The sequence below is a fragment of the Harpia harpyja genome, chromosome 6 (assembly GCF_026419915.1).
Source record: "Harpia harpyja isolate bHarHar1 chromosome 6, bHarHar1 primary haplotype, whole genome shotgun sequence".
In the NCBI taxonomy this organism is placed as follows: domain Eukaryota; kingdom Metazoa; phylum Chordata; class Aves; order Accipitriformes; family Accipitridae; genus Harpia; species Harpia harpyja.
This window is the reverse complement of record NC_068945.1, coordinates 17,660,556-17,688,329: the sequence shown is the minus strand read 5'-3', so window position 1 is coordinate 17,688,329 and position 27,774 is coordinate 17,660,556. Positions and strand designations below refer to the sequence as shown.

Here is a 27,774-nt window from a genome sequence, read left to right as displayed (position 1 = left end):
CCACACTGGCCAGCACCTGCTGCTCTTCGAGTAAGATAAGCAGGTAAAAACCCTGCACTGCCTCAAAAATCTCTGCTACTGCATTCGGCTGAAAGCACAAAGGGGAAGGTAGATGGGAGAAGGAGGAGACAAAACGCAGACCTTCCCCCTGCTCCTTCTGGGCAGGGTCCCAGCAGCTACCGAGCACTGGATCAAGTCACCAAGAGCTCATTCAAAATGTGGCACCTGTGAAACTGCCCGGCGCAATTCTGGCGCATGTATTCAGCTCCAAGAAAGACCAGAGCCTCGCCATGCAGAGCACAACATCGTTTTCCTGCTGCAGCACAGCCAAGCCAGAGAGGAAATCTGTGTCCCACTTTCAGATGCCAAAATCTTTGTTCTCCTTCTCCATGAAACTGGAGGGATAATCATGCCTCAGAGCCCTGAGGCTGCTGCAAGGCGCCATTTGTTCGTATGCTTTTTTGGGGTGGAAAATAGAACATGGCAAAGCCAGCTCCCTCCACAGGAACCACGCATGAGCATTGTGAGCCAGCAGTCCCTTGGCTGAGGTTTTCCTCGAAAGAGCCCAGAAAACTTGCTCATTACCCAGTAAGGGCACCATCCCCTGCCATCTAGGATCAGCCTGCAACTAGTTGGGCATTATCTCTACTACTTTAACACCCAGATCTTCCTTCTCTTCTCCCTATTTCTGGTGCTAAGTGCAATACAGCGGTGCAGAAGGAGCAGCTCTGCCCCCGGGGCCTGTGATATCAGGAGATAAGGCAGATGAAGGAAAGGCTGTTGTGCCTGTTGCCTTGGTTAGAGACCTGAGCCACAGCTCACACAGCCAGTCCGTACCAGGGTGCAGACACTGACCCTCCGGGGCCAGGCACAGCCTTTACTGCATGAGCATCTCCACAGGAGCCAGACATGGCACTCACTTGCTCTATCCCCAGCGAACAGAGTCCAGTGTCATGGGGAGGTCCACCCCCAGTATAAGGACATTAGTCATTTGTTCCTTGTGCCCATTAAGTTTCCCCAGAAGAAAACACATTTCCAGCTGCATGTCTTTGGCCTGATTTTTGTTCTTCTCAGAACAAAATCTGAAACTGTCACAGAGCTTCTCTTGGAGGGAGGAGAACCAAAATTAAATGTGCTGGAGGTCTCCACCAGGCGCTGGCAGAATCACAGCAAGGTCACCAGTGGACTGTGGAGCCTTTGGTAGCCAGGCTGCAGCTGTCTCTTCTTCCAAGCAGCACTCACAGGAGTTGGGGAGCAGGGAGAAGGTAGGAGGGGAGGGAGGGAGGGAGGGAGGGAGGGAGGGAGGGAGGGAGGGACGGGGGTGAATGAGTTTGGCCAGTTCTCCAGTGCTGTGGAGACAGAATAGGGATGGGGAGGGCTTCACCTAGGAGGTGAGGCACCTCCTTCAGGGTCAGAGTCTCTTGGAGATAGATAGATAGGAAGGAAGGGCACAGACATAGCCCCCTGAAACACCCCAGCAGCTGTACAGGCAGGGAAGCTCAGCTCCACTGTCAGAGACTGCCAGAGTTTGCAGGACCTCTGCAAAGGGGAGTCAAGAGCCTGAAACACTGTGTTTCAGGTTGATCCTTGGGACTGCAGCACACAAGGCTGGTAAGGGCTGTCCCAGCCCCGGGGAGGGGCAGCTGTACTGATCCCTCTTCTGTGCATATCACCTAGCCCATCCCCTGAGCCCTACCCACTGGAGACCCTCCCCGGGGAAACGTGCGCAGGGTTTCACCTAAGTGCTGTTACAGCATCTTTACTGAGCCATCATTTAAGCTCACTACATCTCCCCTACCAGCCCATAGGCACTGTGAGAAGCTTTCCACTTTTCAGGAGCCAAATACCACTTTTGGGTGCTGCTCTGGGACTGCCATCCTCCCCCTCGCCCTGCCTGGCAGCACCAGCTCCTCAGATGGGAGAGGGGTCCTGCTCACCCGGCGGTGCAGGGAGCAGCGCCCGCAGATCCTCCCCAGCCACCCCTGCTGCAGCATGCGGGGGATGATGGCTTGTGCCCTGCTTCTCCGCTGCAGCAGAAACACCCTCCCCCGCCCTGGCTTTTGCTCAGGGTGAGGGGATTTTGAAGTGGAGGTTGGTTGCTGCAGCTGCCTGTTAGTACCAAGGGGAATCCAGCTAGCTCTGCGTGCGAGTGACAGATGGGAAAGACGCTGCCTTCCCAGCAACTGGTGTCTTTCTTGACCGAGAGAACATTGCAATGGCAATGGCAATAGCAACTGGCAGAAGAAATTTAGGCATAGCAGTGATGCAGCTGAGGGTAAATTGTAGACAGCGCCTGCTCCCGCTTTGGGCAGCATGCCCTCTTCACACTGCCCCGGTTGAGCACCAGGCAGGCAGGTCTGCCCCCATTTGCTCAGCTCTCCAGCACCATTTGGGAGGCAGAAACCATCCTTCAACCTGCCTTGTCTTCAGGGTGCTTAGCCCCTCAGCCCCACATCCAACCCAGCGTGGATGGAGGAGAGCTCAGCACCTGCAGCAGCCCTTCCCCAGGAATACTTATGCGGGCAGGCAGCTCTTCCCCACCACCGCTGCGATGCTCCCTTCTCCAACCCCAGCACTCATGTCCCCAGGACCAGACACTGCTGTCCCAGTGGATGCACCTACCTCACGGTGCCGGGTGGCTGCAGGTCCTTGGGGTGCACGGAGCTGCTCAAGGAGACACCAGCCCAGGGAGGCACATACTGACCTGCCTCTACACACAGAGGGGACCTATGAGCCCCTCCTGCCGCAGGGCCCCTCTCCTCCTGCCTCACCCCACGCAGCTCCTCATTGCCCATATTGACGAGCCCTTAATGAGCTTTGAGCTCACGTCCAGTCAAATCAACACCCTGCATGTCGTGGGTGTGGGGCGGGGGGGTACCCGGAGCCACTGGAAAAACACACGTCTCTGGGAGAGAAGAGGCTCCAAGGGCATCAGCAGGAGGGAGGGCAGGAGCACAGGCAAAGGGCCTGGCACCGAAAAATGGGGGAGGCAGCAGGTGAGCGTGTTGCATGGGATTGGTTGCACCCATGTTGCTGCAGCAGTTTCCACAAGGATGGCTGCAGCGGTAAGTAAGAGGCCATGCTAAAGGGACTGTGCACACCCCTTGCCCTCCGTGTTTGCAGTTGGACAGTCTCCATCTTCTCCGTGAGCAGGGCTGGCTGCAGCCACGCAGAGGATGCCGAGGTCCGGCACGCTGTGCGTGGCAGGGAGGTTGGGTCTCTGTCCATGAGCCTCTCCTGCTTTCACACAGCCCTGTCCAACACAGCCTTTGCATAGGGCCAGGCTTGCAACAGCGCAGCCCTGCAAAGGGGGAACAGGGCAGGCAGGGCTCGGGAGGAATAGTCCCAAAGGACACCATGGTGTCACTGGTCAGATGCACTACTGGCTGTGGCTCAGGCTTTTGGGGTGGAAGGGGAAGGCAGAGGAAGAGAGATACTCCTCACTGAAGTGTCAGGTACCGGCCACCAGCCAAGAAAAGGAGCCACATGTGAATGACCAGTTGCTTAGCGTGTAAATCCTGTCATTGGCTCTAAAAGGGGTTGCGTGGAGCCTTTATTTCCCTTTTCTTTTTCTTTCTGGGGCCCAAGACAATTTGCATCCACTGGGAGCACGGAGAAGTCTCTCTCAAAGGCAGCACGCGGGAGCTGCCAGCTCTGCGAGCATCGCCTCGTTAGTGGCAGCATTTTCAGATGTGCAAGGGAAGGAGCCCAAGTGAATTAAAGTATAATTCTGCCCAGAGATCGCCGATAAAAGTGACACCTTCTCACTCACCAGCTCCTCTCTTTGTGTGAAAGGATAGCTAGGTATGTTTAAATTAGTGACAAAAGTACACTTAGCATCTTTCAGCGCTGCGGAGACAACGCAGCCGGTGACCTGAATTCCCCCCATACCCCCAACCCGTACACAAGGGCTTGCTTCACCCCAGCCATGACCCCGCACCAGCTCCCTGGGTGCTCAGGTGGGCTGAGCGTACTCCGGCAATCCCACATGTTTTATTCCTCATTAGAATAACTCACGTTCTTTAAAGGTCTCCCATGTCTCCTTAGAGCAGGCAATCACACCCATAACCCATCACAGCTAAACCTAACGCAGCTCATCTGCCAAAGCCCTCAATCCATACGGATGGGAGGGAAAACATGCTGCCTTACATCTTTGCTGAGGTTGCTGCTTGTGGTCCCATCTATGTCTGTGCTAATATCCTGCCAACGGGCTATGTTTAAAGATCACATTTCAGGCGAAGCGGGCACTAGAGGAGCATGGAGAAGGCAGTAAGACCCCACCAGTTATTTCGGCCATTAAAGGAGAAAGACGGTGGTGTCAGGAGGGCTGGCAAGGCTGGCAAGAGGGAAAATGGAGAAAGAAAATTATTCTTACTGGGTAAACCCAGCAGGGTTTCAGAGCTGAGTGGGAGGATCACATGCAGGCTGGAGGCATCCTGACAAAAAGGCATCCGCTCTGAGCTGAAGCAAATGCTGAGCAGGACTCCCTACTCCCTTCTGAGAGCGAGCCATGGGACTGACAGAGCACCCTGATCCCTCTCCTCTGCCAGGGAGCCCGTGTTCCCCACGCCATTCTGTGGGCTTGAGTACCTCTTATTTAGCAGCTAATAAAGTTAAAAGAGAGGTAAACTACATCTGTCTCAGAAATCTTTCCTTTAGACTTTTGTCTGGGATAAAAAACAACCAGTGAAAATGTTGTGCTGCCCTCGGTCCCTAGAAAACCCATTCTGCATTTATGCAAGGGAGCACAGCCTGCACTGGCCAGACCCGCAAGGACAGGGAGCATGTAGTGCAGAACAGGGGAATCATTATCGCCTGTCATGCCATGGAGCTCTGCTGGAATTGCTGCCAGCTGAGTCCCGCAGGAGCAAGATCAAGTCCCTGCCCAGTGAGCCAAGGCTCGCGGTGTTTCGGAAAGCTTCTTCACAGCTGTTGGTGAAAGCGGGACTGGCAGAGGCGTGCTTCCCCCATCTCCTGGGGAATGCGCGGGCACAGGCCTGGATGTGCTGGACCATGTGGGAGGCTCAGCTCTCCCTCGTCTGCCAGGCTTGCTCTGCAGCCACGACAGGGCCCAAGCCAGGAAAGGGCTTCTTGAATGTAATGCTCTGTTACCAGGTCAGATTTGCTTCAGCTAAACAAACCAAATTAGAGCAGGTACCTGCAGATGGTAGTTTCAGTGGGGAGCCAGCAGCAAAGCCCCTGGCCTCCTTTTGTCAAAAGGAATGAAACTTCAGCTACCATGATATTATAACTCACCCTTTCCTGAGCATGCCGTGCCTGGCATTATCGTGTCCATCACTGTTCCCTCTTGGTCTTCAATCTCTCCTCAAGACCCATTGCTGATGTGACACCTCCTAAAATAAAAAGACAGAGAAAGACAGTAGCAGTTTGCTTGCAGGGCAGGTGCAGATCTCACGCCTGAGGGAACCGGCCTGTTATATGCGTTTTCACAGCTGCCCACACAATCCTGACTGAGGAACAGCTGAGAACCACGGTGGGTCAACTGGAAACACCAGTTGTCATAGGCGAAGACATTCACTCCTTTCACTGGAAGCATGGCAAACCATCTCCCAGTCTCATGCGCTGCTGGTCTGGAGAGAAAACAGGCCAGAAAGCAGCCATTTCCACTGAAGGGATAAAAACTCTAATTTGAAAGCAACAAGAGTTTTCTTGTTAGAGTTAGAGGCAGAGGCGAGTTAGAGGCAGAAGCAGGCAATGACTATCAAAGGCACTGGGAAGCAAGAATGTCTCTCAGCATCAGTCTTAGCAACCCCTTCCCTTCCCAGAAGAAAGGAAAGCAGGACCAAGAAAAGAAGAGAGTACATGGGCATTTCATACCTGGCTAGAACTAGACACGGGCTGATAAGCCCAAATGAATCTGGGAACATGCCTTATGAGAGAAGCAGAGTTTGTTTGGGAGGGTGGGATTTGGAGCTGTTCTCTTGGTTGTTGTCCATAAACATTGATGAGACTAAATTTTGATTCACCAGCGTGTTCCCAGAAAATGGGAGCTTGGCAGATACTCAGACAAATACTCGCTGGCTTGAGTATTTGCATTTGAAGCGTTTGGGCTGCCACTTCCAAAGCTTTTGGTGGCTCGGGAAGTATCCAGCAAAAGAGCCCAACCCCACCATATAATCTGGGTGAGTAAACACAAGTGCAAAGAGTGTTCTCTGAATAACAGCTATTGGATGTGATGACAGCAGTAAAAGCAGCCAAATAATCAGGCTAGCCATCTCTTAGTTTAAAATTCATTTGCAAAAATCATTAGCACAATCACTGTAAAATAAGCAGAAGCATAATCACTTGAGGATAATTTGCAAAGAGGAATAGGGCTGCACTCACTGAAAAGAGCTGCTACTAGCTGTGAGGCTGCCTGGCTCTGACTAAGCCCACCAAGTCCACCACCTCCAAGGGGAAGCAAAGCTGGCCAGCACAGCAGGTCTGGCAGGCGTTGCTTTTTTGAGCCCAGCCTAAGGCATGGCCTTCTCCTCCGCAACCTCAGCGATCCTGCCAACCTGCAGTGGGGGTCAAGCTGGCTCGCATCCTTCCTCCCTGAGCAGGCTCAGAGCTCAGGTCTGGTTTGACTCCTGCCACCCAAGCCATCCTCCCCCAAACGGTGGTCAGTAGGGTACAGACAGGGAAAATGTGTAAGACCAGGGTAGGTAAGGCAGGACAATTCCTGGGCTCAATCCTCCCAGCTTCCACCCACAGGTGCTATACAGGACTCCCAACCCAGGTGGCCTGTTAAAAACTCCCCTGGTGGGGTCTAGGGTTGCTTCATCAGCAGTGGCTGGGCTGTTAATACCCAATAATGTAATCACTTCCCAGCCTCTCTGGCCTCTTCTCCCCAGGAAAGCTGCCAGATCCTGGGCTCCTCCCAATCTTGGGCACCTTGTGCAATCGCTCCCAGGCAAGGTGGGACGAGCCAGTCCTACGGCATAGGGAGAGGTCTTGCCCCACACATTTATAGTTATCCACAGGCTGCCGACCATGCTCCTGGGGCACACAGCTTCTTTGAAATAACCTTCCCACGGAAACCTGCCTTCAAAGAGGTCACAGTGGCATTTTCCCTACTCTTTCCTTCAATGAAGAGCCTTCACCTCCAGTTCGTTTGGGTAGAGTACTTCTAGGTGTGTGACCAATTTTTCCATTTGACTGAAATAAATAGGGCTGAAGTTTCTGAGAGAAGTGCACCGCTTCACATAGGGTTAGCATGCCTATGGCTTTTGTTAACAGCTAAAGCACAGTGAAAGCTCAGGTCTCTGCACTGTCACAACATCTCCTTCCCCGGCCGCAGCGAAGATAATGATGGTGCTTGAGGACGGCCCGTACCTTTGGGCAGCCCAGCCCGTTCATCTGATCATGCTGATAGCTACAGCACCTCACTGTGACACAGATTCAGTTTCCTGCTGGGCAAAGCCAGACCTGATTTGCCCTTCCAAAGTGCGAGGTTTGATTACCAGCGCCTGCCTCCCAGGAGCTGCCAGAAAGCTCTTGAGCTGATTGCTGGTTAGTCTCTAAGCACTGGCAAGGGTATGGCACCTGCCTGTGGGCTTTCAGCTTTTTCCAGAGATGCTCCAAAGGCCCGAGTCCCCAGAGCACAAGTGTGCCTGGGGTCCAGGTGACACAGGGACACTGGTGTTCCCAGGGGGCCCAGGAGGCCATGTACCACTGGTGTCCATGGTGGGATTTGGGAGCAGACTCTGAGCACAGCAGAGTCTCCCCTTGCCCCTCTCTTTGCAGCTATCTCCCCCACTGCAGGGGTATCTGAGTGAAACTGGGTGTCCAATGTCCCTGTGATGCGCACCTCCTGGCCAGCACGCCAACAAGGGGCACAAGGCCCCAGGAACCAGAAGCGAGAGCCATCACGGACACCAGCCACAGGATTTCTGCAGGGAGAAGGACTGCCAGCAGGACTTGTGTAACAGCAGGGTTATAGTACCTACCCACTGCAGGGAGCTCTCTTACGTCTTGTCTATGCATACACAACCAGTGTGCCCATCTAAATCAAAACCAGTTAGTCTAAATTAAACCAGAGCAGCCCACTTTGCAAGCATGATTATTCCAGTTTAAAGACCATTTGGGTGATAGGTGGACATAGTCACACTGATGAAAGTGTGCCTGTGTCTGCAGGTTGTTTTGATAAATGTAGTTAAAAAACCTGAGCATCTTTGTATCAGTGAAACTGCTGTCACAAGGGACTGTGATAATTTAGCTCTGTTGCTTCTAATCCATCCAAAACAGTGTGAAAAGTAACACTGTGTTCAACTTAGCTCAAACTTGATCCTGATGGACTTAATATAAATTAAAATTAGTTTGAATGGAACATAAATAGAAGTGTCCTCACATACTTTGGAAGATTTAACTGAAATCACATACTGTGTTAAACCAACCTAACTTTAAAGTAAATGTGCCCTTAGGCCTAGTTACACCATTGGTATAGCTCTGCCAGGAGAGCGTATGATTTTTTCCCTCTTTATTAAGAGGCTTATGCTGATAAAAGCTCTGAGGTAGATGCTTTAAATCAGTCTAAGTACAGTTATACTGATAGAGCTTATGCCACTTCCCAGTACAACTGTATGGCAATGCTCTCCTACAGGGAGAAGCAGCCTTATTGCGCAGCTGCATTTGACCTCAAAAGCACAGGGGTGTGGGGAAAAGTGTGATAGATGTGGAGGAAAAAGGGGATAGATTTGGGTATGAGATGCAAGCCAGGACAAGTTAAGAACAGAGGTAGTATAACCACTGCCTACCACAGGTGCTCCATCACAATAAGTACACGGGCCTTGGGGACAAGAGGAGGAGGAATAGCAAAGGCCTGGCTCCCCTGTGAAGTGTCACACAGGTGCAATCTCATTTATCACCATGTAGGAAGGGACGGTACCGTGAGGGAAAACATCTCCAGCCTGCAGGCTTGCTGCTGCTTGCCCATGTGATGCACACAACCAAAACAAGCCCTTGTTTGCAGCAATCGCGTTTCACCCTCCGGGGGATTTGCTTCTATTGATAGAATCAGATGTTGGGAAATTACTTTGCTGTCGTTCGATGTGCCACACGTCAGCTCGTCCGAGGAACTTTGTCCAGAACAACCAGAAGGTGCTGCTGACACCTCTGCCTGGGGTCAGTAAAACACCCTTCCCTTGCTTCCAGAGAGGGAAGAAATTTTGGAAAGTTTTACAAAGATTACAAATTACCTCTACTTATAGTCAAGGTTTGGAGGCTCACAAACTTGAAACGCTGGCAGCAATGTATTTACGCACCGGTCTCTGTCACAACACGGACATCAGTGGTGTGATTAAGACACAAAAATACCAACGTGTAATTCTCCCCCAGATGCCCTGACACAGGATGTGTCTCCCGTGGAGATGTGCAACATCTCAGATCAGTATCTTTAACTTTCTGAAAAGTTTTGCATTTCTCCTCTTCACACGAGGCCCCATGGGAGCCCAAGTATCCAACAGCAAAGGTTTTTCTGCTGCCTCCCCTGACGTCAGGCTGTGACAGCTGCTTGCGGATACCCCCCAGAAGTAACTGCACAGGTCAGCACTCCCTGCCCGAATAAAGCCCAACCCAACTGACTGGAGAGCAGGAAAGCAGGAAAGTCGGACTAAGCTCGACCACCCCCAAGTGCCAGGGAAATGCCACCCTTTTCTTGAACTGCAAAAGAGGCTGGTGTGAGGGTTATACTGAAAATTACATTATGTAAAATTTTAGGCACCAAATAACTTTTAAAAGCTGGATCTTTCAACTGCTGGCTAGGGCAGATAACTCATTTAAAAAAAAAAAAAAAAAGGAAGGAAATTATTTCCTGGTAATTTCCCAACTTGTCACCATAAAAATCAATATGTTCTTAAAGCATTCAAATATCCTCCACCCACAGGCTCTGAAAAAGCGAACTGTGCCTGACCAGCACCACTTGCCCACGTGGAGACATGCACTCCTGTGCTTGGGGTCCTGGACAAGGAGGTTTATGGGACAGGACAACTGAAGCCTGCCCCGGGGCTCCAGTTTTACTTAGCTGGTAACTTAAGCTTTAGCTAAGCAGCAAGTGTAAGGCTGAGCCCTACAAAAGCAGCTGGGAATGGGAGAGCCCTGTGTTGGTGATGGGACAGACACCCATGGGACAGGACTGCATGGGGCATGGGAGAGAGGACTCCACCGCTGTCTCTCTGTTACAGGACTGACATACACATCATGCTGGTGCCAATGGAAGCCACGGTCCCCTGGCCTGCCTGGGGAATTCATACCTCATCCAAAAGCGTAACACAGAAAGCTAATGCTGCCTGGACATGTTTTCCCCAAAGTTATGAGATTAAGCCTCAGCACTGGGCCAGTTCCCATTGCCAGGCTGCCTCCTGCCATCCTGAAGAGGTTAACCCAGGGTTTCTGATTTACACCGCTGTGCCTTGCCACTGGTGGGATTTCTCTTCAGCAATTCCTGGGTCCACCTGTGCACTGCTTGCAGCATCCCAGCACAAAGCCCTTTGCTCCCGGAGAGCCTGGTCAAGAAACGCCAGGCTCCAGCTCTCAGGTCATCCCCACTTCAAACCTAGTGCATGGGGAGGGAGGCTCATGTAGCACAATGTGGCAATGGCCCTTCTCCAGGATGTGGGAAAGTGACAGGTTGCTTTTTTGTTTGGGGGTGTGTTTATTGCTCCATAAGAAAAAGAAGATCGTTTTATCTCCTGTTGAAAAGTGAGGTCGAGAAAGGCACCAGACTGCCTGTAATCACTTATTCTTCTCCAGAGACCACTATCTACACCATGGCACAACAAAAGCCTCACACTTGATAAAGCATATTTTGGAAAAGTCTAGTGGCCACTGGCAAATAACGAACGAGCATGAGCATGCCTCCAGTCCAGAGCAGCCATCCTAGACAGCTAGCGGGGTGAAACTCCCCATCCTGGCTGTAACCCAGGCTGGGCAGGAAAGTATCCTACAGCCTGTAAAAAAAGGAGAAAAAAATCAAGAGACCGCTTCACAGCATGGTCTTGGCATGTCACCAAAAGCAAGACAGGAGGAGTCATCCACGACTGGCTTTGCACAGCCATTGAAAGCATTTCTCCCTGGGAATCTCTTTCTTTTCCACATGGCTTTCCAAGCACAGGCTTGACAAACCAGAACAGACAGCTCCGAAAATACATGTCCTCCTTTGCAGAGACAGTCATGGGTCAGGGATTCAAAACAGAGCCAGGATCGTGCTCCAAGAGCAGTCGAGGGGGCAGAGCTTATTCTGGGTTTCAAAACAAAACAAAGCAAAATAAACTCCCCACTGCCCCCCCAAGCACTGTTAGACACGTTTCTTCTCTTCCCTTGGCACCTGCAAGAGATTCAGGAATAAAGTCTCTGACTTTGATGCCCCAGCCCTTGCCTGCAGCCTTGCGGGGGCAACTGGATGGCAGCATATACACATCTTCTCATCCCCTCAGGTCTTAAACTTCAACCCTTACTTTTTGAAACCTTGTATTATTTTATCTTCTCCTTTGATGAACGTTACTCCCCTTTTACCCTGTTCAAACCCAACTTAGCTAATTAGTAAGAGGTTACTGTACATAAGTGCATGTAACCTAATAAATCAAAGAACAGCAAGATGACCTGACGGTCTCTATAGCCTCATGACTACAGACTGCCTCTTTCCTGGCCCTTGTTGGCTGTGCAGCCAAGTCACTTGGCTACTGTCTCTTATTTCTAGCTGGGCAAGGCCCACTGCCCTTCAGGACCAGAAAAGCACCTTACCAAACCCCTCCTGCCACACACCAGGGAAGCAAAAGCTCAGGAAAGTCCCCAGATGCAAGCACAAACCACACAGCTGCTGCAGAGCACCCATAAATCACACAACACAAACATGACCCAAGGTCCCTGGCATCTGAGAAACCGGTCTCCCCTGCTCTTCTAAGGGTTTTCGCAAACAAAAATGCCGTTTCCTCCAGCTCAGTACCTACTCCACTTTGTCCTCTACTGGCCCTTGGCAAGGTGCAAAACATGCACAGGATCAAGGGAAAATCAAGAGCTTTGCTCAGGATGGAGCTGTGGCTCCAACCCTTGGTAGCTAACCCCTGCGCTAGGGCTACTCTCCACCCAAAAATCTAAGATGAGGGCTGGAGGGAGGGCGCAGCTGCATTTCCAGCTCATTGGGAGCTACAGCAGATTGCTGTCCTTTGCCTGAGGGCTACCAGGGTCACCTGGGGCAGGGGAAGGTTTGAGAGCCGAGCTCCAACCCAGATGAAACACCACTGCAATTCTCCTCCCCCAAAAAACTATATTGAGTGTTGGAGTCATGAAAATTGAAGATATCTTGACGATGAGAAAAAATACATATTACTTCATGCTGGACAAAGGTAGAAGTACAAGAATTGCTATAAGAGTCCTCCAGAGCGGGGATGCACCCTCCAGGGCCAGGATGGATAGGGCTTCCCAGCCGGCTGCAGCCCCGGGGCTGTGTGAGGGACACAACAGTGTCTCCCTACCTGACCAGGCAGCAGTCCTACCTGACCAGGCAGCAGTCCAGCCAGACCAGGAATCACCTTCATTCAGATCAGGGAAGAGGCTCAAGAACAAAACGTTTCTCTTTGTGAAAAAGAAACTTGCCAGAAGGGCATGGGAAGGGGCTTGTTTGGTGTACACAGGGGTGGACACAACCTCTCTGGCTGAGAGGGTGGATGAGCGGTGGGAGGAGCGTGGCAAGCAAATAACTCTTAACAACTTCTTTGGCTTGTTTGCCATTTGTTTTATCTTTCTTTTTTTAAACTTTGTCCAGTACAAGTTTTGAACTGTCATTTCCTTCTCCTTTTTTTTCCATTTGGCACTGTCGAAGGGAGAAGGGAGGGAAGGCTGAAGGGGAGGGAACGGGAAAAATGGGAAGACAAGAAACAGAGAACTAAGAGAGGAGAAGGAAAACACAAGACCTTTTGGCTTGATTTCTTTTTTAACAAACTATTTTCTTGGCTTTCCTTTCTGGAGAGAGAGGTGAAAATGGTCTTTTAAAGAGAAAAAGAACCAAAACCTGAAAGCCCAGAAGTGATAATTAGGTGCTTGATGGATGTCTGTCCTTTCTTCTATATACAGTGGTTTTCCTCCGACCAGGAGGAGCAGCACAGTATGGCCACCTTGTAAATTCCGCTGGCCTTCAGCTTCAAATGCATCATGTCTTGGCCTCTTATCAACAATTCCGGAGGGAGGGGGGGGGGGGGGAGGAATCTCTTCCTCCTTTCCACACCACTCCTTCTATAGTGTATTTACATGCTGATGGTGCACAGGAAAGGAGCAGTTTCCCATCAGATAGAGGTCTCCAGAAGTGCCTTCTTCCAGGGGCTGATGGAGACCTGTCAGATCTGTCATATGGGTGCAGCAAAGCCTGAGATGTTTGTAGCAGTTTAGCAAACCATTACCTGGTCTCTCACCATGCCTGCATGCTGGGAGTCTCATAGCAAAAGATGGCCATTGGCGGCATTTTCCCCTGTTCCCCCACCTGGGTATACCTGGGTCACTGAGCTTTCCCTTAAACTTCCTGAGACTCTGTCAATCCCATCCAAAGTGTCTGGATGAATTTCCTGATCCTGGGAATTTTGTAATTGCTTTCAATGGGGACAGCAATACCTCCTCTGACTTTATTAAAATATGCTGCTTCACGGCAGAGGTGGGATACTACTATCAGATTATACATGAGCAACAGAGGAACCAGTTCATGCAGTATTTATTTTCAATAACATAGCCCCATATTTGTGCTCAAAATTGAAAAGTGATTTATTTCTGTCTAGGATTTTTGCAGTGTTATTGGACTACCTCAGAAAAAGGAGTGAATACATCTCCATGACTAGTCTGGCAGTACGCCACTACCTTACATCTTAAAGGCATGGCAGCAGGAGCAAAGGGGTTAAATGACCTACCAAGGGTCATACAAGAAACCGGTGCTAATGCCTAAGGCTGAATCTATATGGCAAGTCCCAGTCCTTTAACATTCCTTTCTGTTGCTTGAAGAAGAGAAGGCAGGTTTCCTTCTCAAAACCAATACCACCATTCTGACCACTGCCAAGGCAGCTGCAGCCCACGCCTGAAAACAAGCCTCTTGTGCACAGCCCTGCCGCAGCTCCGAGCGTGGGGAGGCAGCCACAGAGCAAGCAACCAGCGAACACCCGGCACCCCCCAGGTGCCGGTGATTCCTCCAGCTGATCGGGCTGTGCCACCCTGGCACTGCTACTCTTTCATGGCAGCCACTGGCTTTTGCTCCGGCTGCACGTAGAGACCTGCTGCAGGGAGCTGCTCCCCCCACCAAATCGTGAGCAACACTGCTGGGAGGGAGAGGAAAACCCACCAAAATACTTACCATGAGGCCTGACTGCAAGCCTCTGGATGTTAAGCTCTTCCCACGACTATTGCTGCAACGTGACGTTCAGTTCTTTGAAAAATAAAAATAAAAATAAAATAAATGTTATCTTATGGGGTGCTGCAGTCCTTTGCAGGGAACAAGAATGAGGTTTGCCAGCTATCTCAACCTTTTACAGTAGATCATCTCCAATCAAACCATAATGTCACAGAGAGGTACAAATTTTGATACTTGACTTTTAGTGTTCATTTCACCAACAGTTTTTAGTTTTTAGTTTTTAGTTTTTAAAGGAAAGGAAATTAAATGGGGAAAAGATTGCCCTGTGCTAATTCATCAGTTAAACTCACAGGAAACTGCAAAAGATAAGGTTCCCATAGCAATTGGAATAGGTACCGCATTGCACAGATGAGGCCCGATTTTCCCGCTTACTTTCAGTGCTGGTGGTTTATCTCCACATAGCACAGGGAAAAGCAATTACGTGGAACGAGGAACAAGGGAAAGGAGCCTGTGGCATCTCTGATTCTTTTTAATGGCCATTCTCCAGTGTGGTTTGATGCACCACTATTGCAACACAGCCGTGCACTGGCACGTATGCCCTCGACCACGGCAAAGCTCCTGTGGGGATCCTGCCATTGTCTTTTCTTGTGGTTTTAACTGTGAAATTCTGATAGGCATTCAAGCAAGTTTTGGCAGGGAGTTTTACAGCCCCAGCCTCCACAGGACAGAGCTGCATGGCACCGCACCAAATGCCGCATCCGAGCGCAATCCCTCCCAGCCATCGCCTCACATTCATGACTACTCTGGCAACAAGAGACCCTTCATTTGACACAATCTGCTTCCAAAGAACCCATCTTACCTATTAATTATTGCTTTATCTTGCCTGAGCTTATGATTATTGTGCCTGATTATGTCTTCCTTATCCCCTGAGCAGTCATCTGCAGCAAAGCCGAGAGAGCGCAATCCTTTTCCCACCCTCACCCCAAAGCTACTCTGCAGCACAGAATCAGGGCCATCAACTCCTTCATTAATTGCTCTACAAAATGCCCCAGCAGTGCAGTTAAATTTGTAGGCGAGCAGTCCCAGGGTCTCATTTCTCCCTGCTGTGCTGCAGCTTATTTTTTTTACCAACTGCTCTGGGACTTTTCCTGCACTCCATGAATTTTCTGAAAGAATTGTCAAATATTCAGCTGTTTCACTCTTGGATGCATTTTCACTGGGCTGTGTAGTTTTGACCAAGAGTGAGTCCTCCAGATAGTTATTCCTCACCCCCTTTCCAGCCTGAGACTGCCTTGAGATCCATCATCAATAACTATGATTGCATTGAGCATCCTGCCACTCTCTTCCCTTTCAATGACAACTGAAGCCGTAACTACTAACGCTGCAGCCTCCTTTTATTATTGCCTATGGTATGTTCCTGGCTCCCTCTCCCTTGTACGTAGGTGACCTAGCAATGCACTTCCCTTTTGTCATTCTCCAGCTTCTTATGTACTTCTGAACCAGCTTACTTATTCCCTGCGTTAACACCCCATCGTTTTGTGCCTCTGCATCCCTAACTTTGCTCCTGCACACCTTTATTCTCTGCTCTCTCTCACCACTGTGGTTTCCTTCCCTCCTCCAAACACAACTGCTTTTTTTTTTTCTTTTCTTTTTTTGTTAATACATTGGTTTTTTCTTCCCCACCAGTGTCAGTACTGGAGGACACTTCTGACAAAAGCGTGTTGCTCTCTCCCCAGCTGCTGACAGAGTTGTCCCCAGGGTGCCAAAAGAAATGCTGTCCCCAGTGGGTGCAACCAGCTGGCTGGAAGAAGAGGGTGTCCCAGATGCTTCTGTCTCAGATGTGAAGGAGAGAAGGGAAGAGCCCAGGAGAGAAAAGAAACCACTTCGGGAAGGAGAGAGCAAATCAGTCCGGGGTATGGAGGAGACATCCCCAGTGTCTTAGAAGTGGGTTTCTCTCTCTGTGATACTGAGCACCTCCTGGACCGGAGGGGACCATCCCTTCTGCTTCAGTTCGGACAGCCCCGGCACATGCTTCTTCGGCTGCGGCAGATCCTCCGCTGGGTAAATCAGCTGTGTTAGTCGCTGTGGAGAGGAAGTCTCTGTTAATTAACCTGATAAGCAAACTGACACCCAGTAGTGACCCACAACCATTGCAGGGGGCAAAGGCATCTAGAGAGCTAAGGCTCCCAGCTTCCTGCTGTCTCCCGCCGAATGGCTGTGATAGGGAGAGGAAGGAGAGCAGGCTTGCTTTAACTGCTCTTGGTGACAATTATTCCACCTCTGGGCTCAAACCCGGGCCATGGGCTGACAATCTGATGTACAGGGCTCCTCATAGACATGTTTCTGGGAGTAAGGGTGCTAGGGATTAACCCCACAGACATTTTCTGTAGCCATGGAAAAAACGCCATAGAGCCCTTTTTTTCCCTGTGCCAAGTAGCCATGCTTCCCGTTGACTTTGGTGGGAGCCATGGAGCCTTCCAAATGGTCTGACCATCAGAAAGTGCTGGGCATCTCCCGCTATGGTCCAAAACAGGGTGGCAGGCGATACCTACCTACCTCAGCGGCATTTCCCTGGTAAAGCCGTCCCTCCGCAGACTGGTTCCTGCCCCCAAGCCATCCCAGCTCCCCTCTTCCAGCCAGCCAGACTGCGATGGTGCAGGCAGGGGTTGTGGGGCAGCTGCCTGCCCTTACCTCCCCCTGTCCTCTGCAACGCAGGTGGGCTGCAGGTTGTTCCACACACATACACTAGTGTTGTGTCAGCTTTGGGGAGTTTATTCTTAAAAAATGCAAAGAACTTGGAGCTCTTTGGGCAAAAGGTGCTGGCCTGCAGAGACAGCTGCTGTGAATTTCTGGTCTTTCTCACCCCGTTTTTGAAGCCCCTCTGGTACCGCACACCTTCCTGAGTGCCTGGGCTCCTCCCAAAGCCAAGTAACATGCAGCGTCCTGCAGCCACCTGCCTGGCTCCATGGGCCAGTGTATCACGTCTGCGCTGAATACCAACTTTCACACTTACTAACTTTTTCTGTCACAAGCTGTTCAGACCAGTGCATGCTCCTCCCTTGCAGAGCACATCACAAGCAGAGCAGGCAATTCATCCGTGACTCATTGGATTAATTTCAGTGCTTCCACTCCTTGTGAAGTGCCTGCCAGAATACCAGATTTTGCTCATTTATTCAAAAGTATTTGCCCCAAGATTTCTGAAATTGGCCTTGGCCTGCAGCTGCTCTCTGAGCAGTTCATTGCAAGTTTGCAGTCTTTGAGCTTGAGCTGTCCTAATCAGACGCATTAGGAAACAACATTTGTTTCTTGGTCAGTCAAGTGTAAGAAGAGGAATCAGTTCGTTACAGTGACTGATCATCATTACCAATTACAAACTTGCTTTCAGTGAATGGTTTGCAATACTAAGTTGAAAGGCACTGTTCCTGGAAGCATCTATGTCAGGAAATTAATTCACTGCATTTCTGGGAAGTGACTGGAAAAAGGGAACAGGTATATTTTGAGAAAACCGGTTGTCAAAACCGGAGCAACTACTCCAGGAGGTATTTATTGTGTGGTTGGCTTTGATTCTCCCCTGAATCAACCCAGGCTTAGCAGTTGATTCCTTCCTACATACCTAAACCACATCCTTGGAAGTTTCTTCATACTAATATAACTGAGAAGTCCCTGGAAATTACAACTAATGTCATCTAAACCAGGGCAAATAGAAAAACCCTCAATCTGAAATTGGCCAAATCAATTCCTTGGATGTGCTGTAAAATAAGCATTAACACTACTTACAGCAACGTTTCAGTCCAAAGGCTCAAAGCACTTTGCAACAGGTGAGAAATACTGCTTATTTAGCAGGCAGGACATTTGGGCAGTTACTTCACGGACAGCTCCAAGTCCTCATTTGGACATACGAACCTCTGAGCTGTGGGGAGTCAGATGTTGTCAGCCACCCAGTCAAACTCTTCAAACCAGCCATGGGAAAGGACAGATGCATTACTGCTAAATGGCCGAGAGCACAGGAGAGGCTGTAAGAGGCAGGACTCAACGTCTGAACTTGGAGCAAATCGTATCACAGCACCTTGGCACAAGATTCACCTGGAGTTCCTCCTGTTGGGACGTGTACAGCTTCTAGCTCCCTCCCAACCTTGTCATCTCTTCATGGCCATCAATGGCAACCAGGAGGGCCAAAGGTAGCTAAACAGGAACTATTTCATAGCATCGTACTTCTCCTCCACCTCCCTGCCTGCACGGCTTATGCCCCTCTCGCTGTGTCACTGAAGACTTTCATCACCACCGTTCCTGTCTGGGCAATGCACTGTATCCTCTCAGCCTGAGATGGGCATTAGCCAGCTCTGCCACAACTCCTGTCACTCCCTATTAAGTCACATCTCCCAGCCAGCAAATAAGAGCCCCCATTGGCACAGATTCACCTTCCCTGAGGCAATGGAGCTGATGGGGACATCCTGCACCCAGCCCATCCCTGGCTGTGTTGGCAGTGCAGGTTCCTCCTCCCCATGACCCCACAATGTGACTGTCACACCTACACCAGAGCCACAGGGATGCTCCTGTCACCTGTTCACCTGCTTTCCATCCCAACCAGCTGCAGATGAGCCTACAGTCAGTGAGGTCAGGGAAGGACCAGAAAAGAAATTGTGCAGAAATTTATATGCACTGTACATCACTCAGGTCTTTCTTCAGGGGTCAGGTGGGGTGTCATCTTTATGACACCATCTTCCTAAACACGCTTCTTCCTAGGACAAGGTGTCTACACGGAAAGAGGACAGGCTTGGGCATGGCATAGGGTAGACCTTTACAGCTCTGTGAGCATGTCCTCTTTAATAGCTATGTGTCATTTCTTCAGAGAAAATAACACAGTCCTGACCCAGGACTAAAAGGGGAGCAGAGGCAAGGTACAAGAAGTAAAGGCAAAATAGATACTGGTTTTGCACCTGGTTTGTGCTGGCAGTAGTCAGTAACAAAAGAGGAGGCAAAGGTGATGACATGCCATCCTTACTTACATGGCCAGCAGGACCGCCTGAACCATAAACCAAACCAATCAGCCTGTGGCCTCAGGTAGCCCACGCTGAGGGGGTCCTCTGCCATCCAGTGGAGCCAGTGTTAGAGATGCCCTGCATATGTCTACATATTGCTCTAAGCATGGTGGTACAACGTCTCATGGGAGACTCTGGACAGTTGATGGTCAATCTGGAAGCTGTGCTGAGACTCTCCAAGCCCTCCAAATCGCCAGCAAGAGCTACAGGGCATTCTGGGGAAGGGCCACTCGCTCCCCTCGCCTTCTCACAGGAGAAATGTGACATGTACATCTTCCCTGGAGCCCCTCCCGTGAGCTGTCTGGGGGAAGCGGCAGCAACTCACCCAGTGACCACAATCCCAGTACCTGCTTCAGGGATCCTTTGGTTTTCAGGAGGATGAAGATGGCGTAGAGAGGAATGCAGACCATGGAGGAGAGTGCCATCAGCCAGCCCACCACATAGCCCCAGGGCGGGTACACGTAGGAATTGTTGTATTTCAAGGGTGTGTACTTGATCAGGGAAAACAGGAAGACAGCCTGAGGAGCAGAAAACACAGACATAGCCAGAGCAAAAGGAGCAGCAAAGTGAGCTGCAAGCATTGCCTGGGTGGCAATGAGCGTGATGTTTTGCACGAGCTAGCATAGACCTTGCTAGCTGCAGCGAGGCAGAGCTTGGTGCATGCTGACTACTCAAGGAGTTATCTCAGAGCCAGGGCCAGGCTTCTCAGCAGCGTAAAGCCTTCAGGCTTCTTAAGCGCTCAACCTAAGCAAAGTTGGCAGCAGCTTTGAGGGTCCAGCAACATTAAGACATCCATTTATTCATATCAAAGTCAGGAATTGTTGTTGTCTCTGGCAGAAGCCCTCCAAAAGTACCACACAGGCACAGATTTACCTGTCTTGGGGCTCTCTAGCCACAGAGCTCTCAGATAATTTGGGCTGGATCAGGCTTGCTTTGAAAACTTCCCTGATATTCAACTCCTGCTGGAGCCTGAGGACAAAGGACTAGAAATCTTTTGTAAGCTGTAGCTATAGATCCCATCTGTGTTCCCATTGGGGTCAAAGAAAACAACTCTCAACATCAGATGCAGGAGCAGAATTTGGGTCAGAAATCATGTAAAACTCAGTGGAGCAAGACTGGACATAAACTCAGAACAGGCAAGAACTTGCCTGACTTAGGGTGCATTTTCTTTAAACACAGTTGTCACAGAAGTTTTAAAAGAGATTTAATAACAGAAAGCAAATGGCCGTGGAAAGAAATTTCTGAACCACGGGAGGTCACAGGAACACGGGCTGAAGCAAGTATTTCAGAACAGGGTAATTCTCACTGGTCTTCTATTCAAAAGTAATTTGACCAAACCTCTCCAGACTTTGAGGACACATTTCCCTTTGCCTTCACAACAAACAAGTGGCTTTTCAGGCTCAATTAATTTTCCAAGAAAAAGAGAAGGCTTCACAAAGGAAATAAATTGCCACCTCAGCTATGGACAAGCTTCTGCTTCTCCATAGCAGTTTGAAAAAATTACAGCAGCACCTTGAAGACAAATCAACCTTTTCTACTGAGAACCCAGGGACCCAGAATAATATGCCATGCTGTCATAATTGCACTTACCAAGCACAGACCTGGGGTGAACACCAGCCAGCATATCTTGATCAAGGGCCACGGCCGGAAACCAATCATGTCCTCAATGTTGTCGTAGAAGCGGTTGGCACCTTGGCCACCAGCCAGCACAGAGACAAAGTCAGAGGTCAGATCATTGTTGTTTCCTTCAACCACTATTCACATCAGATCCCAACTTTCTTTATCCTCAGTGTTTACTCCTGGCAAAAACATGGCTATCCTAGTAACATAGCAGCAGGTAACAGACTTTTCTGGCATTGAAAAGGCCCATCTGTGGCTAAATACAGATGGAGGTTTTTAACTTCAGCCATAAGTTATCAGAAAGCTTGACATAGAAGAAATGCCCTGTCCCTCAGACAGCAGCAGCTGTAAGTGAGAGGATGCAGCCCACGTGCCACTAAGAGCTGGGAAGGACCAGCACAAGGCAAGGAGAGGTGCCTGGTTTATAGGTCAGCAAGGGAAAGCTCTTGCAGGTTGAGCACATGGGATTGTGTGAGCCTAGAGTGCTAAAAGGAGCAAAGAGAGTGGGGGACACCAAACAAAACCCTCTTTTTGTAACCAGATCGGCACACCAGGGAAGTCATGTCAAGAATCCGCACTGAGCTGGGCATTTCCTCTCTCATCAAGAGCCTGCTTTCCACAGAATATTTTATTTTTGGCATAAACCCAGAAGACCCGGCAATCTGAACTCTGCTGGAAACAAAATCTTCCATCTACAAGTGCTGCTGTACTGTCCAATGAGAGATGTCCTGTGGGTGCCTGATCTCCTTTACCTCTCATTTGTTTCACTTACTAGATTATGTTGTTCACAGTGTGTGGGACCCACCCGAATCTGGTACACCAGAGTGGGATATACCTCTGAAGAGCATCTAAAAGTCCTGCCAGTGGCCAGACCATATCCATTGACTCTTCCCAACCCAAAGCACAAAGAGGAAATGTAGGCAATGGTATATAGAGGAGACGGCATAATGCAGATGGACTTCAGCAGACCTTGTAGTAAGCTCTAAGATGTCTTCAAGGAACAAGAGCCTAACATTGGCCAAAAAGAAATGTAAAATGAAGAAGAATAAAAAAGTAATTCATAAGATGCCCTAACTTCTTCCTAACTAGAGCTAAGCAGAGATACTAAATCAGGTAAAATAGAGTAACCTGCCTCAGGTAAAATAGAGTAACAAAATTAGACAAAAAAACGGAGCTAGACTGCCCATAGAAAGGGTTACCAATTAAGCACCTCTGGGATGAAATAATACCGTATTTGTCTTATTGAAGTTTAATCACAGTGCTTAGCTGATAAAGAAGGGCTGTGCCTTTAGGGGTGTTGATCCTGCTGTGAACTCAAGATCATGCCACAGTTCCTACCTGTAAGCATGATGAGACCTTGCTTCTTTGCATCTTAACACCGGAAGGCTGGTCTGGGCAAAATATATGCCTAGAGGACTGGTGACACTTGCGAGTGTTTGGGGTTTGGCGAGTTTTATTTTGGTTTGTGTTTTTTATGTCTTAGAATTAAATTGCTGTATTATGTTTCCTTCAAATATATGAATTCTACAAAAGCACATTATGCATGCTTTTCTTTTTTTGTAATTCTTTGCATTATTTTCCATATCCCATGACTAATGTTTGCAGGAAAGCTCTTTTAAACCAAGCTTTTTGAAGCATTTAGGGTGGGGAGGGCAGGTTCCTTGAACAACTATGGTTCCCATCTTGAGTTGGCAAGTTAACAAGTAGTCTCAAGCAAAGACAACAAGCTGTGGCATATCAAGGGACACGCAGACTTTTGTGGGAGCCCAGCCTACACCAAAAAGCAGAAGCCTAAAACTTCCAAGCTGTAAATATCAGGAGGCTTCAGATACCATTTCTGAAAATATACTGGGGATGAAAGGAAAATGGTATAAAGAATTTATTTTGCCAAAAAGCCAGAATCTTCCACAGGGTGAAAAAAAAGGAGAGAGATATAAATGATGTGACTTGCAGTTTAAAATATGAGCTTAGCACAGTCTCTTATACCATACAGTGTTTCCACAGAAACACACTATGATGATAAAACACATATGACGGATAAATTCATTTGTAATACCACTTTGTGGAAGCCAAAGTTTCACTGCAAATTTGGATCTAAGATCTAGTGGAAGAGACATAGCAATTAAAGAAATACAAAGATGCCAAACAAAAAGAAAGATGCAAGAGACATCCACCCTCCATCAAGAAAACAACCCAAAACTTATGCTGTTAGTTACAGTGTGCCTCCACCTGTCCTTACCCCTATTCTCTGTAGTACAACCATCAGGTCCTGCACTTCCCCAGCCACTGTGGCAGTCAGTAGGTGATGTGATGAAACACCATGGGGACTGACATGAACATCCTCAGAGACTATATGAACAGGAGGTTTTATATGTTCTACATTTCGCAGGCAGATGAAAAAGTAATCAAGCTTAAGAAGTCATCAGTTCAACCACTCAGTGTTGGCTTTTTGAGCAAATTAGAGGCTGGAGGACACGTGCAGTCCCCCTTCCTTCCCAGCACATTAGAAGGATTAAATAAAGCTCCTGCAGACAAAACCATAAAGATTTCCTCAAAGAGATTTTTGTTGGAATGAACAAAGATGTTTGTTGTTATCCCCCATATCCCAAGACGGGAAGAATGGTATGCAGGCACAGGGCGGTTATCCGTGCATGCTGGTACCGCTTCTCTTGTGCTGACCAATCCCATAAACCTTCAAATCTGTTGCATGCGTTTTTGGCAAATAATTTAATTTTGCTACATAAATTCATGGGAATAAATTTCACATGAACCCAACTAGAGATTTGTTTAGATCCTTATGTCTTGTCCTTATGGAGCCCTTCTCATTTTATGTAGCTTATAACAACTGCAAGTGATACCCAAACTAAAAGGGACAAAGATTTTATTTTATTTTTACAATATCCAGAAACAGTGAGTTTCACAGATCTGCTAGTTTGGAACCTATGAAAAAGCCCTCCCCTTTAAATCTTTTCTCCCAAGCTGCATTTATTTGCATTCATTGATATCAAATTTCATCCACAGGATTTCAACAGGCGATGACCCTGGCGCTATGCCATAGGGCTAAGCTTGTATCTGCTCCCTCTCTGTCTCAAACCTGCGGCATCAACACCTGCACCAAACCTGTGCAAAATGCCAGCAGCAGAGGCGTTGTGGCATTGCAACAACTGCGCACCCTTTGAGTACCAGGTGCACAGAGCAGGCCCCTTATGGTCCATAAATAAGCATGTAAGATTGCCTGTAGCCAGTGCATCCAAGAGGATAAAGCACACACAGCCAGAGCAAGCCTGACAGGCAGGATCCAGGCAGAAGGAGGCTGTTGCTTCTGGTAGCCATGCCGCATGTGAGCAAGAGAGTGAGAGAAAGATTTATACCAGCACAACATGGGTTCACCCTAGGGCCACCCACAGGTACCTGCTGGCATCAGTTTGCTTAAGCTTTGTAAACAGTCCTAATGGTTTCAGCCCTGGCTCTCCTGCAGCAATGGAGGCACTCGCTTTCTCCTGGAACAGCTAATCCTAACGTGTATGCTGTGACTGCCTGGAAAATATCCTCCCTGCAGCACACTTTGGTGGCATCATGTTGTGAATCCCAGTGCTCAAAACCCATGCCATATAACCTTATATGAGGGCTGCCTGTCCCAAAGGGGAAGGGAGAGAGACGAAGGGGGGGGGGGGAACCAAAACCCCGCCAGCACTCCCCTCTAGGGAGTGTGATCAGCAGGTCCAATGCCGCACGATCCTTTCATACGCAGAGAGCTATACGTGAGGAAATCCTCAGATCTTTGCGAGAGCAGCTGCCTGGCAGCGGAGGGAAGCTGCCAAGTGGTGGGTGGCTGGTGTATGTGCTGGGAGAGGGGAAACTCAGAATGCATATTTGTGTTAGCAAAAACGCTGTAATTCTTCACAGTGTAAGCAAGAGGCTCAGTCCTGCCAAATCTGAGGCTGGGAAAAAAAAAAACCCTGGCACCAGGCACTATTTTTCCACTAAGATGCCTCACCTTGGCCCTCTGACTACATTTCAGAGCAGAATCAGCCCAATGGGTGCAAAGCAGAACATCAAGAGGGTAAAATCCCGCTGTGTGGAGTGGGGCAAATGAATCCTTGGTGGTGAGGGAAAGGGCCATTTCTCAGTCCCCAGCTGCTCAGTCCCCCTTCCAGGCTGCTGGGGCAGCATCACCTCTCCTGCTGCTCATTGTCTGCCATTGCTGCTCTCCATGGGTCATCGGAAAAGGCAGGTGGCCTCTGTGACCATAAAATGGCAGGGGGGGTTCTATACATTAAAGCATAATTCAGCTTAATGTACCTGAGCGTGGTCATGATGAAGCCCTGTCACAGATGGATGGGAATCTCCATCGCCCTGTAAATCCCACAGGGACTGGGTAGAAGGCATCTCTAAATTAAAATCTGGCCAGGGTCTAGTATTGCAAGCTCTCAGGTGAGCTTCCCTTGCAGGAGATCTCTCTAAAATAAATCTCTCTTACAGATCTGCTTCTCTTGCATTCCCCTGAGGCCAAGCCCAAGCAGCTGGACCTGCTACCATTTCAGTAAGAGAGGAGTCCATTCAGATTAGCAATTGGCTCCTGCTGTACATAAAATATTTGGAGAAACTGATAACCCCTTTGTCAGCAACTGCACTACAGCCAATGCAACCTCTATAAAACTGTAAGCACCAAAGACAGCACACAGGCATTGACTGTTCACTGACTCTTCTAAAATAAGACAAAGGTGGCACCAAATGAAATTAGCAGGTGGCAGATTCAAAACAAGGAAAAGAGAGTGACGCCTCACACGCCTGACCAAGCCTTGGAGCTCCTTGCTGCAGCATTTTGTGGATGATAAATGCTTACCTGAATCAACTGGAAAAATTAACAGGAGAGAAATAAATAGATTTTACTTCTGCCTCTGGAAATCCCTGGGCAACAAGCTGAGTATTGCATCTGGCTCTGGGGCCCCCAGCACAAGAAAGACATGGACCTCTTAGAGTGGGTCCAGAGAAGGGCCATGAAAACAATCAGAGGGCTGGAACACCTCTCCTGTGAAGAAAGGCTGAGAGAGTTGGAGTTGTTCAGCCTGGAGAAGAGAAGGCTCCAGGGAGACCTTGTTGCAGCCTTTCAATATATAAAGGGGGCTTGTAAGAAAGACAGAAAGAGACTTTTTACTAGGGCTTGTAGTGACAGGACAAGGGGTAACAGTTTTAAACTGAAAGAGGGTAGATTTAGATTGGATATGAGGAAGAAATTTTTTACTATGAGGGTGCTGAGACACTGGAACAGGTTGCCCAGAGAAGTAGTGGATGCGCCATCATTGCAAGTGTTCAAGGTCAGGCTGGACAGGCCTTTGAGCAACCTGATCTAGTGAAAGATGTGCCTGCCCACGGCAGGGCGGGTGGACTAGATGACTGTCGTGGTTTAACCCCAGCCAGCAACTAAGCACCACGCAGCTGCTCACTCACTCCCCGCCCCCCCTCAGTGGGATGGGGGAGAAAATCGGGAAAAGAAGTAAAACCCGTGGGTTGAGATAAGAACGGTTTAATAGAACAGAAAAGAAGAAGCTAATAATGATAATGATAACACTAATAAAATGACAGCAGTAATAATAAAAAGATTGGAATGTACAAATGATGCACAGTGCGATTGCTCACCACCTGCCGATTGATGCCCAGTTAATCCCTGAGCGGTGATCCCCTGCACCCACCCCCCAGTTTATATACTAGAGGTGACGTCACATGGTATGGACATTGGCCAGTTTGGGTCAGCTGCCCTGGCTGTGTCCCGTCCCAACTTCTTGTGCCCCTCCAGCCTTCTTGCTGGCTGGGCATGAGAAGCTGAAAAATCCTTGACTTTAGACTAAACACTACTTAGCAACAACTGAAAACATCAGTGTTATCAACATTCTTCTCATACTGAACTCAAAACATAGCACTGTACCAGCTACTAGGAAGGCAATTAACTCTATCCCAGCCGAAACCAGGACAATGACCTTTAGAGGTCCCTTCCAACCCAAACCATTCTATGGTTCTATAATAAGTTGTTAGAAGCTGGAAAAATATTCACAGGAAGTATCATTGCTAACTTTTCTGCTGTTACGCTCCTTCCTGAGCATCCACTCCCGGCCACTGAAAGACACACAACATGATGCTCACGCCTGCAACCTGTTCCTTAGGTTAGGATGGCCATGCTGCTTGGCATAGCTAGAAGCCAGCAGATGCGTGATTGGGGGATGTTGAGGGTCTGGACTAAGCTGGCATCTGCTATAGTTTTGCATGATTCCTTACAGATACTGAGCTCCTGTAGCTCCATGAAGCTAAGAAGAGAGAGCAGCTTCTCTGCATCATGCACAACTAGACCCTTTGCCTGAAAACCACCAGCCTTGACACGAGCTTCAAGGAGATGAACTGCAGCCTGTGTGCTCAGGCACCTTTCAGCAGGGAAGAGATCTCCCATAGGATATCACAGGATACTCTTCTTACTGCACAGACTAACAAGCAGTTGGTTTCCTTCTGATAGTTCGTGGAGCTCAGTTTAAGACTGCTCCTGAGTAGTTTAGTTAGAGACTTCACTGAGAGCCAAATCAATCCCTTCCATTCCTTTTAGAAGTGTCATCACAGCCCGTGCAAACAGGAAGCATGTATCATCGCAGAAGTAGCACACAGCAAGTCTGCATCCCAGCATTTTGTGTTAAATTAACTGACAGGGCTAAACTAAATGCACAAGGTAAGCAGACAGTAACAGAGACCAAAGAACAGTAGTCACTCCTCTATAGCTCATTTTCCAATTCAAAGGGCAGATGGAAA

The 27,774-nt window shown here is 49.0% G+C and overlaps 2 protein-coding genes across 4 annotated transcripts in view; both read right to left on the bottom strand.

The window, feature by feature from the left end:
* Window positions 1–2,783, bottom strand: part of LOC128142889 (sodium- and chloride-dependent GABA transporter 1-like) — a 37,033-nt gene extending 34,250 nt beyond the window's left edge. For both annotated transcript variants that reach the window (XM_052789565.1, XM_052789563.1), the window contains exon 1: window positions 2,623–2,783. The gene's annotated coding sequence lies outside the window, so the exon portion shown is untranslated. The remainder of the gene's footprint in view (window positions 1–2,622) is intronic.
* A 10,896-nt stretch (window positions 2,784–13,679) lies between these two features.
* SLC6A12 (solute carrier family 6 member 12) overlaps window positions 13,680–27,774 on the bottom strand; it is a 43,580-nt gene continuing 29,485 nt past the window's right edge. For both annotated transcript variants that reach the window (XM_052789561.1, XM_052789562.1), the window contains exons 13-15: window positions 20,953–21,053; window positions 19,710–19,880; window positions 13,680–16,405 (exon numbers count right to left, since the gene is read on the bottom strand). In XM_052789561.1, coding sequence (XP_052645521.1) covers window positions 16,262–16,405; window positions 19,710–19,880; window positions 20,953–21,053 — 416 coding nt within the window. In that variant the 3' untranslated portion in view covers window positions 13,680–16,261. The remainder of the gene's footprint in view (window positions 16,406–19,709; window positions 19,881–20,952; window positions 21,054–27,774) is intronic.